At 51.2% G+C, this 14,120-nt stretch overlaps 7 protein-coding genes across 7 annotated transcripts; 4 read left to right on the top strand and 3 right to left on the bottom strand.

Moving 5' to 3' along the window:
* Positions 1-1,194: 1,194 nt before the first annotated feature.
* On the bottom strand, positions 1,195-3,024 carry AA0111_g689 (hypothetical protein; the record flags this gene model as incomplete). The annotated part of the gene is made up of 1 exon (XM_028653161.1): positions 1,195-3,024. The coding sequence occupies one exon, from the start codon at positions 3,022-3,024 to the stop codon at positions 1,195-1,197; it is 1,830 nt and encodes a 609-aa protein (XP_028511719.1).
* A 2,476-nt stretch (positions 3,025-5,500) lies between these two features.
* AA0111_g690 (hypothetical protein) lies at positions 5,501-6,784 on the bottom strand (the record flags this gene model as incomplete). Its single annotated transcript, XM_028653173.1, has 3 exons — positions 5,501-6,434; positions 6,481-6,713; positions 6,761-6,784. 3 exons carry the CDS (start codon positions 6,782-6,784, stop codon positions 5,501-5,503), a joined length of 1,191 nt encoding a protein of 396 aa, XP_028512103.1.
* Positions 6,785-7,028: 244 nt separating this feature from the next.
* On the top strand, positions 7,029-7,460 carry AA0111_g691 (hypothetical protein; the record flags this gene model as incomplete). Its single annotated transcript, XM_028653184.1, has 3 exons — positions 7,029-7,083; positions 7,131-7,310; positions 7,360-7,460. The coding sequence occupies 3 exons, from the start codon at positions 7,029-7,031 to the stop codon at positions 7,458-7,460; spliced, it is 336 nt and encodes a 111-aa protein (XP_028512104.1).
* Positions 7,461-7,533: 73 nt separating this feature from the next.
* On the bottom strand, positions 7,534-8,710 carry AA0111_g692 (Pre-mRNA-splicing factor; the record flags this gene model as incomplete). Its single annotated transcript, XM_028653195.1, has 2 exons — positions 7,534-8,627; positions 8,680-8,710. 2 exons carry the CDS (start codon positions 8,708-8,710, stop codon positions 7,534-7,536), a joined length of 1,125 nt encoding a protein of 374 aa, XP_028512105.1.
* Positions 8,711-9,158: 448 nt separating this feature from the next.
* On the top strand, positions 9,159-10,403 carry AA0111_g693 (Sterol 24-C-methyltransferase; the record flags this gene model as incomplete). The annotated part of the gene is made up of 3 exons (XM_028653206.1): positions 9,159-9,362; positions 9,416-9,772; positions 9,825-10,403. 3 exons carry the CDS (start codon positions 9,159-9,161, stop codon positions 10,401-10,403), a joined length of 1,140 nt encoding a protein of 379 aa, XP_028512106.1.
* A 522-nt stretch (positions 10,404-10,925) lies between these two features.
* On the top strand, positions 10,926-12,354 carry AA0111_g694 (Pyruvate dehydrogenase E1 component subunit beta; the record flags this gene model as incomplete). Its single annotated transcript, XM_028653217.1, has 5 exons — positions 10,926-11,167; positions 11,311-11,434; positions 11,491-11,777; positions 11,828-11,891; positions 11,947-12,354. The coding sequence occupies 5 exons, from the start codon at positions 10,926-10,928 to the stop codon at positions 12,352-12,354; spliced, it is 1,125 nt and encodes a 374-aa protein (XP_028512099.1).
* Positions 12,355-13,156: 802 nt separating this feature from the next.
* AA0111_g695 (hypothetical protein) lies at positions 13,157-13,856 on the top strand (the record flags this gene model as incomplete). Its single annotated transcript, XM_028653228.1, has 2 exons — positions 13,157-13,444; positions 13,497-13,856. The coding sequence occupies 2 exons, from the start codon at positions 13,157-13,159 to the stop codon at positions 13,854-13,856; spliced, it is 648 nt and encodes a 215-aa protein (XP_028512100.1).
* Positions 13,857-14,120: the final 264 nt, after the last annotated feature.

Here is a 14,120-nt window from a genome sequence, read left to right on the forward strand (position 1 = left end):
CTTCGGGTAAGAAAAAAGCTCCTTTACCTCCATCGTACTCTATGTCTTCACTGCAGGGCTCTCATGGCGTCCACTCGTACCTGACTGTTCCATCGTCGCCCAGGAGGACATCTCTTGGAGAAAAGCATGATACTTGGAGGTTTGGAATCAGGTCTCTAGTGACTCTGGTAAGGACAAAATATCCTGACATCTCGATTGCTATCATCAACACAACCCCTGCGTCCTTTCATCGTGATCTTTCATTCTCTTTTGAGGGATACAGGGGAGGAACACGCTCATTACCAAAGCCGAATCCATCTTGAATGGTATAGCAATATCTCCTGAGCCTTCGACAGAAAAGCCCATCGTACGCAACGGCTCATATTTCAAAGTCGTGCAGAGTGGTCTGCCAATATTCGGTTTGGGGGAAAAGGCCGCGAACCGAGCAGAGAGAACATTCCTTGTATATCACTGCGATTTTGTTCTCGTACGCATACTCCAAAGAACAAAAGTACGTTGAGAATGCTTTCCGTGGTGTCGAACGTTAGAGATGAGCGCAGGATTCTATGCAGCCGCCTTCTATGAATCTAGGAAGCGTGAAGGGTGTAGAGGTTCCTTTGTAGTTGGCGACGGAAGAAGAGCTGAAGAAACAGACATTCGTCATGACAAACTATTTTAAATGTTCTTTCTCGGTAAAGACAGGCATCATACGGCTGACAGTAATTTTAAGAATAAGAAATTGAACTGTAGATACGAGTGAGGAAGAGCACAAGAACTCGGTTTTCTATACCTGCTTATCGCTATCGCCGACTGGCGAGAGAAGTAGAGCTTCTCTTTGGTTTGTGGCGTGAGTGCATCCGCTCAGTTTGAGGGAGGTGCGGTATGCAGTCACGCACATTACCTAGGTAATACATCACGACAGATCCATATAAGGCAGAAGTACAAGAGCATAGTATGGGTTAGTAGTTGTAGTTGGATCAGAGTCCTGTAAACCTATCTAATCCTAGTGTACGGGTATTGGAGTGATAGAAGACGCTAGTCACTTGATGAGGAAACATCTTTTCCTCCGTAGCCGGGCGAACGTGTTAGTACAGGTGTTGTACAGTTGTATTCAATCGACTAAGAGTGGAGTGGTGCCTCTGTTGGCAGCTAATATACAAGAAAAGAGCAAGAGTGTAGTTCAAACCCGACCTATCCGCCAGTGTAGGCTAACTTCTATCTGAGACTCATGTCCTGCATCTCCTCTGCCTGACTCTTCAGCACAGTCTCATACTCGGAAGGAACGAACTGAGTCAGTTCTTTCAATTCTTCAATGAAACCCATGTCCAAGTCCCAAGTACCTGGGCCATTCAGCTCAAGATAAGCATTCCTGAGGGCTGCGTACCGCAAAGACGTCTTTCTTGCCCAGGTCATGATCTCTTCACCGTGTGGGAGGATGAAGCCTATGCGACAGTTGCTCATGTCGGCATTCACGGATTTCTCTGGGCACAACAAGTATGGGCTCTGGTCTTGATTCCCAATCCCCTCGAGGTCGCTGACGGGAACTTGAGCGTCTTCCGCTATACCACCAAGTAGTCCAGTCGACTTCAACCAGCCAAAGACTCCCGGTATGTTGTCTGTCCGGCCACGCATGAGCAAGATTGCGAGCCAATACAGAGGCTCTCCGAAATGTCCTCTCATCGACTCGGTCTCCTTGGTTTTGCGACGACCTGCACGGCCGAAATCTTGTGCGTATTCAAAGAACTCAAGAGCAGTGGAGAGGACACGGACGGACTGAGATGACATGGTCCTCTCTAGCTCCATTCGCCTCATGATGCACTCTGGAGAAAGGATGTCGTAGTTCTCGAGCTCCTGCCAGACATGGATTATTCGCTCTTGCATCTGGAAACGCCACTTCAGTGCATCCATCATGATGCGTATATTGAGCACCCGTTCCTCCATAGACTTTGAATTTGAAATAGCAACTTGCATCAAAGTCCCAAACCCGTTGTCTCGGGGGTGTCCAGGGTTTGAGTTGTATTTCACCAAGGCTATCTCTTTCTTTATGATCTCGTAAGCTTTTTTCGCAGCCGCTGGTACTGCATCATGTTGGAAGTGTGGTCCGAAGGTTGAGCTAGGGGCTGGATATCCAGGATTGACAACCAAAGTGCGCTTGCTAGGTCCGGCTAGGCTGGGTTCCAGGCGAACGTAGGAAGAGTAAAGTGTTGTTATCACAGCCACATGCAGGTCAACGTTGGTGTATGCCTGTGGAATAGAGTGTGGTTCCCGGATCCAGATGCCGTGCTTACGGACGTGCTCGATGTGTTCACCCAGGGTTCTCGGAGCCTTTCCGTTGGCTCCTTCCCAATCTCCCATGGACTTGACGATTGAAGCAATGAAGGGTGAGCCTCGTAAGGGATCACTGGGAACTCTTCGTCCATAGGACCAGCTCAGCTTATCGGCTGTCGTCGAGCTCTGAACGTACTGGTGTCTCCTTCCGAGCTTCCTCATCTGGTTCACAAGCTGACCGGACCAGCAGGACGCGACGATGATATTGACCTGAACATCGAGAGTGAATCGCGCGAAGGATTCCTCCAGATCCTTACGGGACAGTGTCTGGTTTCCAACCTCGAAATCGCCATTGGGGCAACCGTGTCCAATGAAGATGAAGTTAAACCGATCGCCTGGTTTGAGCTTTCGCTGATTGATGTGTTGCAGTATCTTCTTGTCCATGTTGGTAACATTGTCCTTGGAAAAGTCTTCCCACGAAGTCTTGTCACCTTTACTGAATCGGAATGTGGGATCGACTCTGAAACCGGTTGACCCGTGGCCAAACCAAACTTCGTCTTTGTGCTTTCCTGTGCTGTATTTCGCAAAATATTCCTCGTACGGAAACATGTTCCATGCTGTGCCTTTGAAGCCGAAGTTGTTCGTGAACTCACGTTGGATAGCAAAGAAGTCGGCGAACTGCCATACATCCTCTTCGGGGTCGCTGCCACCACAGACAATGAAGAACTCTGTGACATTAGCTCTCATCTTCCCTTTTCCTTTAGGTGAGGACTCCATTGTTGTAGGGGAGGCGGAACTGGTAGTAGAGGTTCAGTGTAGTAGAGACGAGTGTAGTCGAGGTTGAGTGTGGTAGAGGCGAGTGTAGTAGAAGTTGAGTGTGATAGAGGCGAGTGTAGCAGATGCGAGTGTAGCAGAGGCGAGTGTAGTAGAGGGGAGTGTAGTCGAGGTTGAGCGTGATAGAGGTGAATGTGTATGACTGTAAAAGTTGAATCACATGAACTCGCTTGGTTGGAGTTCTGGAGATTTGTAACTCTGAGACAATTAGGAGGAAGAGAGAATCCGTGCAAAAGAACTTGTTTTATAGTTGGAGTCGGCTCGCAAAGTCCAAAATATCTGAACAAAATTACCATGCTTGATATCTAGGTAGAGAGCTGTTCGGTACCAGATGCACGAGTAGGGCATGAACTTTCCCAAGGAACTTTTGGGTCTGAACCTTGGAATCACAGTGAATATCTCGAAAGAGCCCCGTACTTTTACATGTGCAATTTGAGCAAGAAACCGCGATCCACTTATCGTACCATGGTGCATTCCAAGGTTTTCTCGCCACTATCCCGTCTATCAGCAACTAACGCAGAAAACACCCAATGTGTGAAGAAATTAGTCATGATTGAAGATATCAGGTATGAATAGGTGATCCGGGAACGGTTTATCTACACATTTTCCGGCTGGAAGAGCCAAGATCTCTCGCCGCACCAGCCTATCAAGTTGAAGGGACGAAGAGAAAGATGCCAAGGCTCAAACTGACGTCGCTCATGGTTTTTGGTACCCAGCGACTTGCACATGGCTAATTAGCGACAGGCATTCACTTTGGAGTGCTGGCAGGATACCGAATCCGTATGCTGCGGCCATAAGCTTTTAGAAGCAGAGGAGCTCAGTCATGCCATCTGGTAAAACAATTTTTAGTGCGGAGACAAAGGAGGCACACATGCCTACGTTTCCCATAGGTTTTGTAGTAAAGATTGAATGAAGTGTAATGAAGAAAGGATAACCGTACAGCGAAAATGTGAGCTTTATATCCGCTTCTTCTGCCGACAACTCCCATGACACTGCGATGTCAGTTTTTAGAAAACAGTGCTGGATGAAGCCGCGGCCAGGGACAGCAGTCTGATGTCTGGTACCGACTCCTGCCTCAAAACAGACATTGACCTTGATTTCCTGCTTTTAAAAAATTCTCTGCGTTCAACAAAAGCACTGCTAAGATGTCATACTGTGGTGTTTCTGCGTTTTCAGCTACACGGCACCAGTGGTGTACTTGGAGACAGCGAGAGAAGGCCAGCATATGGCATTTCGGTGTTTGTTTTTTTTAAGAAGAGAGATAATAATGAGTCGAATGTAGAACAATGAAGACAAGAAACAGCCGATGGAGACGAAAGGTTTTATACAGCAGCCATACGCCAAGCTTTGATCCATGTGGTGTCTGATGGTGTGTTTCCAAGCCAGGGCTGGTAATTACTTTGCTGGAAGTATGTTGTGGCTCATACCGTCGTCCATTGTAAGCTTTCAGAAGTAGAGCGCTCGCATACGCCGCCACTAGGGACGTTTTGGAAGTTTGAAAAGGCAAAGAGGGGAGAACTCATGGACTTGTATCTCCACGCATTTTGTTCGAGAGTACGATGAGCACGCATCAATATTTTTTGACATGCTTCCAGATACTCGGAAAAGAGCGCAGGGAGGAGCAGAGCACATCCGCAGGCCCAACGGGTGTTTTTGAAAAATGAAGAAATATGTAGAGTGTAGAATAACCGAATCCAGCGGACAGATTGAAGTCTTTATACCCTCAAGCTTGGCCCATGGTTTCCGCATCTTGCTCATTCCCTACCATAAGGTGACAGGGAATGAGTTTGAAAAAAAGAGCTCTGATCGATCCTCTAAGAAAATCTTTTTCGACTGTTGTGCAAAACATGCGAATCGGGCAGCTGTTTTTCGACAACATGCCGTAGACAGGTAATGATTTTAGGACAAAGACTCCCCAGATAGTTCCCATAATGTTGGGTCTGGTCAAATTTTGACTTCCACCACCGACATGTAGTAACTTTGCTGCTCTTTGGACAGCCAGCAGACTGCAGTCATGTAGCGTGTTGGTTCGTTTTTGAAGGACAGAGTGATTGACCACACATAATCGACTACTGTGCCCTTTTTGGTACGGAAGTATGTAGGAACAGCCGAGAGAAGAGGCGCACGCCATGGGATCGAGAGCCCTTAATTTTGGAGAAAATACAATGAAGGATGAAGGATGGAAGACCAGAAGAGAGACATAGAAGTGAAGAATTTATACTTCACCAGCAGGGCTTAGGCGTAAGTCACGGGAAATGGTTGAAACAACTTAGGATACTCTAAGGTCTTTCAAAGTTTTGAGATATTCAGCCTATCATACTGTAAGCCATAACAATATTTTGGTACACATGACCACCTTCATTCCGCCCATAATCATGTCATCCAAACACGAATCGAAGAATCCCAGCCATATCAGCATCTACTTCTTCGCCTTCCCTCTTGATTTGCTTCTCGTGTTCCGACTCGGCGGCGGCGTGTCCTCGCCACTATCCGCAGCTACATCCACGCCCGAACTCTCATCCTTACCTCCAATCATCCCACCGTCATCCTCCTCAGTCTCCCTGTTATCAGAGTCAATTCCTCTGTCTACACTCCGCCTGCGATGCGCATCTTTAGCCTTGCGCTCAGCCTCCCAGCCTTGCACAAGACGTGTAACGTCGTCTTCGCGGGGCTTCTCCTTTCCGTTCCACGCACTACATCCGCCGCATCGCCATCGGCCGACGTCTTCGAGGGTGCGGGCGCCAGGCGGTGCTTGTCCGTTAACGAGTCGGCACTCTGAGCAAATCAAGACGAAGCGGTTCTTAGCCTGTGTTTCGTCTTCGCCGAGGAGAGCGTCGAGGATGCGGTCGTACCAGTGGGTTTGTGTGAAGGCAGCGGGCGAGTCTTGTGTGTACTGCTTGGTCAGGTCGGGACCACCACTGAAGGCATTGGGCGCGAATTCAGCCCCGGGAGCTTCTGGTGGGGGTAGATGCTGTGTCGGAGGCGGGCCTTGGGGTGACGAGACGTTCGATGGAATCTCTTGTGGGGTAATTGGGCGGTGCTGGGACTGAGGTCGCTGGATGTTGGCCGTTGGGGGAGGTGCCATGCCAGTGCGGGGTCCTGGAGGCGGCACAGACAGTTGAGGGCCTTGAGGCTTCTTGCGACCGGGAGAGTTGCCCTGCTGTGGCTGCTCAGGTTTCTTGGGCGATGCTCCATACTTCTCGAGCAATTGTTGGGTGGAGTTGTACTTGGTGGCTTCCTTCAGGCGCTCGATGGTAGCGTCGCGTTCCTTGTTTAGCTTCTTTAGGTAGATATCGGTATTGCGAATGCGGTAGTCGAAGTAGCTCATCAGCGCGTAACGGATGCCGTAAAGTCTGGAGAGTCAGATTTGTGACCTGAAAAAGCAAAGTGTAGACATACAGTACTGGCCCGCCAGCAACAACACTGCCCTCGATAGGGCCCCAATTCTGCCATCCCGTCACGAAGGTGAGAATCATCGCAGCCAGAATGTAGGCGAAACCGGCATACAGCGTCCACATGACGCGTGCGCGTCGCGCGAGCTGCTTCTGTTTGTCATTGCGCGCGGCGGCTCTGTTGATCTTGCCGGTGAGAGTGTTGAGCGTCCTCTCGAAAGAGGCGGCATCTTCGCTACCCTGTCACAGTCAGCAATTGAACTAGCGCGTAGTTGGAACCGTCTTACCTTCCAAGGCCAGAAGGACACCATGTTGGCTCTGGTAGATCGCAGCCCGGTGTGGGAGCTAGAATTCTACCGTTGAGGCCAGCGAAGCGTGCTCGTGTGTGGACCACTTTCAGCCTTCGCGACGTCAGCGGGTGTCGGATCGTCGCCAGGGATCTTCCTAGCACGAACGATGTCACGTGCAAGCAACTTTCCTCGCGGAACTTCCGAACGGAACTGCATCTTTCAATACGCTTTTGGTTTCCTACCCACACCCCCAACCTTACACATAATGGCGCTAGTAGCTTACCGGAACCTGCTGCGATCTGCGCGCATCGCCTTCGAGGGTATGCACTGCACTATTCGAAATACTTCCGCAGCTCACACAGCACAGGCGACATGAACACCCTCTTCGCCGCCCGCGCCGAAGCCCGCAAGAAGTTCGAGTCGAACCGCGACCTGCGAGTTGGAAGTGAGGAATTGCAAGCGTCATTGGTACATGCCGAAGAAGTAGCCAAGTTCCTACGAGAGAACGTTGTTCAAGGACAAGCAGCGGCCGAACAGGACAGTTACAGTACGTTCGCTCAATTATGGTATTTGAATCGAATGCTGAAAGTTGCCAGAGCTACGGATACACGAGCACACCGAAAGAGGCGACAACGAGGATATCAAGAAGGGAAAGGGAAAGACTACATTGGGAGGAACCAAATGCTGTTCCTCCTAGGCTTTTATCCACAAAAAATAAATCATGATACCCGTACATTCCAAAACGCCGACCCAATGCAGGAGATACAAACCTAATTGCCGGCCAAACTGGCGTACTGCACATCGTCGTCCGCTCCTGGCGGAGGTGCCACAACCATGCTATCCAGACTGTTTTGTGGTGCCGCCTCGACAGCAGCTTGGGAAGCAGCTGCCCGTCGCGATGAGCCTGCCGCCTGTCGTCCTTCCTTTGCGTATTGCATTCTGACATTTTGATCCAAGCTGTCCAACTGCTTGGGCTTGCCCCAGGTTACGCGCATGGGGCAACCCTTGATGACCACCTTGCCCTTTAGTGTCCCTGCTGCTGTCTCGGCGTCCTCTCGTTTTACGTAGTTGACGTATGCGCAATGCGCTCGGTGCGAGCATACTAGCGACCGAAGTTGACCGTACTGTGAAAAGTGCTTGCGGAGCTCGTGTTCAGGAAGATCGTCTTCCACACCCGTGACGAAAAGCGATGCGACGTTGGGGTCCGAAGGTGGCAGCCAGTCTTGTGGGTTTGGCTCAGCGGATGCACCGCCCATGCGACCTCCTCTTCCAGGCCTCATGCCTCCTCGTGCAGGTGTACCTCGCGAATCTCGTGTTCTGATCGGACCAGGAATGTGACTGCTCTCGCCTCCTGCGCCGCCACCGCCCGGCGCTGGTAACGCCTTCTGGCTGCTCTCGCCCTCTTCAGCCTCTATCCGTCGCTGCTTCTTGTAGTAGGGTTCACTCTGCGCCAGGCGCTTGAGCAAGTCGCGCGCCTTCTCGTCTGTCTTCTCATACGCCTCCATCGCTCCCCGCCCCTCCTCTATCTCTCTCTCGTGCTCCTGCGCATAGTACTGGCGGTTGATATCGCTCTGTGGGCCGGGCGCTACCATCTTCAGCGCAGCATCGCGGACTACGATGGGCAGACCGAACGACAGATCGAGCATGCAGTGTTGACAGCAGTTCTTCAAACGGGCGCATGTGAGGCAAATGTTGGTTCGCTTTTGTCGCGCGGTGCGGTCGGCTTTCCAGCGGAAGATGGTGAAGGGTCGCGTGCAGATCTTGCATTCTGCGCCATAGTCCTCCTTCAGCATCTGCACGTATTGGCTATCCGGCAGGCATTTCTCGCAGACGGACGGGAAGTCGGTTGTCTCCCAACCGGATCCTACACAAGTCAGTACAGATTACTTGCGGTTAAAAAGAAGAGGATGACGTACGGTTCAGGTCGGTTTTGATTTGCGGTGGCATGGTGAGTGTAATGCGCAGGCTGTAAAGTCGTGGAAGGAAGTCGCAACGTAATCTCGCGACAGCAACGGACGTATCCTGGGTCGTGGAGTACGTGATAGTGGGGCGCAGTGGTTGTTGCGACGGCAAGTAGTGGCTTCAAGGTGAATGACAGTAGAAATCTAGGCACTGCAGTATACGGCACTTACGGTCTTGGCTTTCACGCGCTCGGGTGGCAACCACCGACCGCTAGCTCCGTTGACCAGGGCCGCGTACAGAGTTAGTCGTGATTGGGCGAGGCCAGTTACCCCCTAAGAAATTCAAGTCCCAATCTCCTACCCATACCGCTCTTTCCTCTCCAGGGTTGTCTTTATAAACATTTAAGGGTCCTCTCGCTCCAATTGTTTATTCTGATATCCGTACCATTCACTTCTTCCCCCACATAACCTTTTATCACTCTTAATAACCCACCATGTCTCCCGTTGCGCTCGAAAAGGAAGACCATACTCGCGATGCCGAGTTCAACAAGGCCATGCACGGCAAGTCTGCAAAGGCTCGCGGTGGTATGACTGCCATGTTGCAAAAGGACAAGGCTGCCCAACAAGCTGCTGTAGACGAGTACTTCAAGCACTGGGACAACAAAGCCGCTGGCGACGAGACCGAGGAGACACGTAAGGTGTGTATATGTGGCATTTCAACGGCGTACACTATAAATACTAACAAACTCAGGAACGACGAGATGAATACGCCACCCTCACAAGGCACTACTACAACCTCGCAACCGACCTGTACGAGTACGGCTGGGGACAGTCTTTCCACTTCGCCCGCTACGCCTATGGCGAGTCTTTCTACAAGGCCATTGCTCGCCACGAGCACTACCTTGCCCACAAGATGAACCTCCAGGACAACATGCGCGTATTGGATGTTGGCTGCGGTGTTGGTGGCCCTGCCCGTGAGATTGTCAAGTTCGCCGGTGTCAACGTCGTGGGATTGAACAACAACGACTACCAGATCGAGCGTGCCACTGCCTACGCCGAGAAGGAGGGTCTTTCAGACAAGCTCAAGTTCACCAAGGGTGACTTTATGGTAAGATTGACCCGACCCGACTCCCCTCTGTGCCCCTCACTGACTTGTGTAGCAAATGTCTTTCCCTGACAACTCTTTCGATGCCGTCTACGCCATCGAGGCGACTGTCCACGCGCCATCGCTCGAGGGCATCTACAGCGAGATCTTCCGTGTTCTCAAGCCTGGCGGTGTCTTTGGTGTCTACGAGTGGCTCATGACTGACAAGTACGACAACGACAACCCCCACCACCGCGAGATCCGTCTTGGTATCGAGATTGGTGACGGTATCTCAAACATGGAGAAGATCGAGGTTGCGCTTGATGCCATGAAGGCTGCCGGCTTTGTAATGGAGCACAACGAGGATTTGGCGGACAGGGACGACCCCTACCCCTGGTACTGGCCTCTTTCTGGCCAGCTGAAGTACATCAGCACCCTTGGCGACATTCCCACCATTCTCCGTATGACCAAGGTCGGACGTGGAATCATTCACAAGTTCGTTGGTGGTCTGGAGATGATCGGACTCGCTCCCAGGGGCACCCAAAAGACTGCCGACAGTCTTGCTCTTGCAGCTGACTGCCTCGTCGCTGGTGGACGGGAGAAGCTTTTCACACCCATGTACCTCATGGTTGGAAGGAAACCCGCCGACGCATAAGCCTTCGATTCTTGCTTCCCTTTGCATTAGACTTCTCTTCGCATCTAGGACCCTGTTGGTCTGCAGGCTTTTCCTTCGATATAGGAGCATCTTCTCCTAGCATTTGCACGACGCGCTTGGGAGACGCGCATATACACTATAATAATTGGAAGTAGGGCACGGTCTAGGGACGGTCATGGTAACGCGAAACGTGGTGATCATAGAGAATAGAAGAAGTAATCTGCTCATTTAAGCAACATGTTTGAATCATGGCCCAAGTGATTGACTTCATCCGTACTCCGATCAGGAAGAACGAGAGTAATCTATGAGCGTCCCAAGTGTTGAGACGGAATCCAAGATGCAGGTCGGGTGTTCTCGCTATAGTGGGGGCCGTGCACCAGAGCTGGATTGTTAGCGCGTTCAGGGCCCCAACGACTAACTTCGCATCCCCGAAGTCCGAAGAAATTGTACAGCAGAGCTCAGCGGCCATCACTCGCCCACGGCAAAACCTCACCACACCTCCACCCTCACACATCACCCACAATGGCTGCTTCAAGGCTCCTCCGACCGGCCTCCCGCCTCGTCTCGACTTCGCGGCCAGCGCCCGCCTTCCGACCAGCTTTCCGCGCCGCAGCCATCACACCGTCAATTGCAAGGAGAGGATATGCGTCGGGCCAGAAGGAGATGACTGTGCGAGAGGCGCTCAACGAGGCCATGGCCGAGGAGATGGAGCGAAACGAGAAGGTCTTCGTTCTCGGAGAGGAAGTCGCGCAATACAACGGAGCGTACGTGCCCACCACCACTACAAACAAGACGGATGTGACATGTCTGCGATAAGAAAGAGGAGGGTTCAATTGGAGAAGGAGCACATCGCAGGACATGCACAATGAATATCAAACCAACGGCGGTGCTGACTGAGCCACAACAGTTACAAGGTCACAAAGGGCCTGCTCGACCGCTTCGGCGAGAAGAGGGTTATCGACTCTCCCATCACAGAGTCTGGTTTCGCCGGTCTGACCGTCGGTGCTGCGCTCGCTGGTCTCCACCCCATTGTGAGTTTCTGAGCCGCCTCCATGCCCTGAAAAAGCAAATCTGACGGCGACAACAGTGCGAGTTCATGACCTTCAACTTCGCCATGCAGGCCATTGACCAGATCATCAACTCTGCCGCAAAGACACACTACATGTCCGGTGGTATCCAGCCCTGCAACATCACCTTCCGCGGTCCCAACGGTTTCGCCTCTGGTGTCGGTGCTCAGCACTCCCAGGATTACACTGCGTGGTACGGAAGCATTCCCGGACTGAAGGTCGTCTCCCCATATAGCGCCGAGGACGCCAAGGGTCTGTTGAAGGCAGCCATCCGTGACCCCAACCCGGTCGTTGTTCTCGAGAACGAGTAGGTTACAATAGACATGAGATGGAAGGCTCTGTTACTGACAATGGCAGACTTCTGTACGGTCTTTCCTTCCCCATGAGCGAGGAGGCCCAGAAGGACGACTTCGTCATTCCTGTAAGCTACCCCGCCACCCTCCCCACTACGTACAGACACTGACAAAACCCCTCAGTTCGGAAAGGCCAAGATCGAGCGCCCCGGCAAGGACCTCACCATCGTCACCCTCTCCCGCTGCGTCGGCCAATCCCTTGTCGCCGCCGAACAACTCAAGTCCAAGTACGGCGTTGAGGCTGAGGTCATCAACCTCCGCTCCATCAAGCCCCTCGACGTCGAGGCTATCGTCAAGTCCGTCAAGAAGACCGGCCACATGCTCTGCGTAGAGTCTGGTTTCCCCTCGTTCGGTGTCGCATCTGAGATTATGGCGCTTACCTGCGAGTACGCTTTCGACTACTTGGAGGCACCCCCCGCCCGTGTCACTGGTGCTGAGGTCCCCACACCATACGCCCAGAAGCTTGAGGAGATGAGCTTCCCTACCGAGAGCTTGATCGTAGACTACGCTGCTAAGCTCCTCAGGGTATAAGGTTGAGGAAGGAATATAAGAGAATGGCGTAGTGGCTTTGAGCGTTTTGTGCTTGATCGGTACATTGCGTATGCAAGGCGTAGGGCTAGACACGAGGATTTGGGTTTGGTAACTGAACTGGATTTGTATGATCAGACGATTGAACCTACTTTTTCGGCTGAGGTAGACGGCATTTTCGATTGCATGTACAAGTATTCTATTGCAACTCCATCTAACGATTCAATATTGATAACCAGGGTGAGTGCAAGAGAGAAGGGCTGACATGTGCGGATTAAGTGACTTCAGACGAAGCATGAGTATATCTCTTTGGTTATGTCTTACTATCACATGCTGTTCTCAAGGCTTAGATCATCAGCACCTTACCAATATTATGTATCGACCAATACGTGGACCTCACTTATTCCATAACTGGAGGTTTGTAAACAACGCTTCTTCCCTCATCCATTCATTCCACCTTTGTCCTCTCAGTCAGTTTCTTCCTCTCTTTACAGGAATTACTCCCTCAAACGAGAACGAGCTGGCACACAACATGGCACTTCGTTTAAGATGAGTAATACATGCCATGTCGCCTCACAATTGCTGGAAAAGGGTGCAGGGAGAACATGACTGGCTGCAAAACGGCTAGGTCGGCAACGATGAGGCAGATGGTTTTCATCTTCACCTTCATCGGTGAATATTTATTCAACGATGATGGTTGCTGCCACCTGACCCAAACTTTCGTCTGGCATCACAATCCTTTGAAGTTTTTTTACGGACGACAACTGCGACACGGCACTGTGCATGCAAGCGAAGCGAACCCACGATGTCTACTGACGGGCTTCCCGCTGGTGGGCGATTCAACAGCATTAAGGAGTGGCAGCGGGCTCTTTTCGGATATCCGCTTCACCCCGAGCAAGGCTATTATCTGGGCTTTGAACCGTACAATGGTGATCACAAATCAAGTGAGGCAGACCTGGAAGAACGGAACGAACTGAACGCGACTGAAAATGAAAACGGACATCCTAGTGATGACCTAACTACGAACGGCCGCGAACAATGGCTTCAAGAAATGGACCATGCATTTGGCAAGGCCAGAACATGCGCAGATGCAGTAAGTAAGGCTGGGACTCTGTGCAGAGTGGAGACTGATCTACGAACGCTAGGAGATCGTAGTGTCTATTGAAACGGTTGCGCCAGAAGACAAAGTACAGCTCATGAAGACGATCAAAGATGGCATTGATCGAAGCAAGCAAGCTATGGAAAACAGCAATGCCAAGTTGGAACAGGACATCCAAGACGCGAACAGATCTTTCCACGCCGAGATGGATTTAATGAACGAGTGGCACGAGCGCATGAAGGCGCAAGACCTCATCTTGGACAAGAGAAAGGAAATACATGTTCGTTTGCCTACGAACCAAGTCATTACCCCATCAACGCAGGAATTGATCTTGACTTTGAGACAAAGAAGACGGCGATGGTCAGATGTCTCCAGGAGGCTTGCTGGGATCAAAAGGAACTTTTAGCAACAGTAACATGATCGAGGATTGTATTCCAGGAAAGAGACACACGTGGCTAAAAGCACCCGTCTTCACAACCCAGTTCAAGAAGCCAGCAATGTATTACAACTCGATCAAGCACTGCGCATGCGAAGCGCGCGCTCACTGTTTTCGACTGCGTGGTTTCCTTTCGGCATGTTAAATGTAGCTAGAACAGCGCGGATGCACAGGTAATACAAATGTAACAAATACCACTCGAAGATTCTTATGCCCTGACGAGGTGGGCATAAT

Source organism: Alternaria arborescens, assembly GCF_004154835.1.
Source record: "Alternaria arborescens strain FERA 675 chromosome Unknown contig_1, whole genome shotgun sequence".
Lineage (NCBI taxonomy): Eukaryota > Fungi > Ascomycota > Dothideomycetes > Pleosporales > Pleosporaceae > Alternaria > Alternaria arborescens.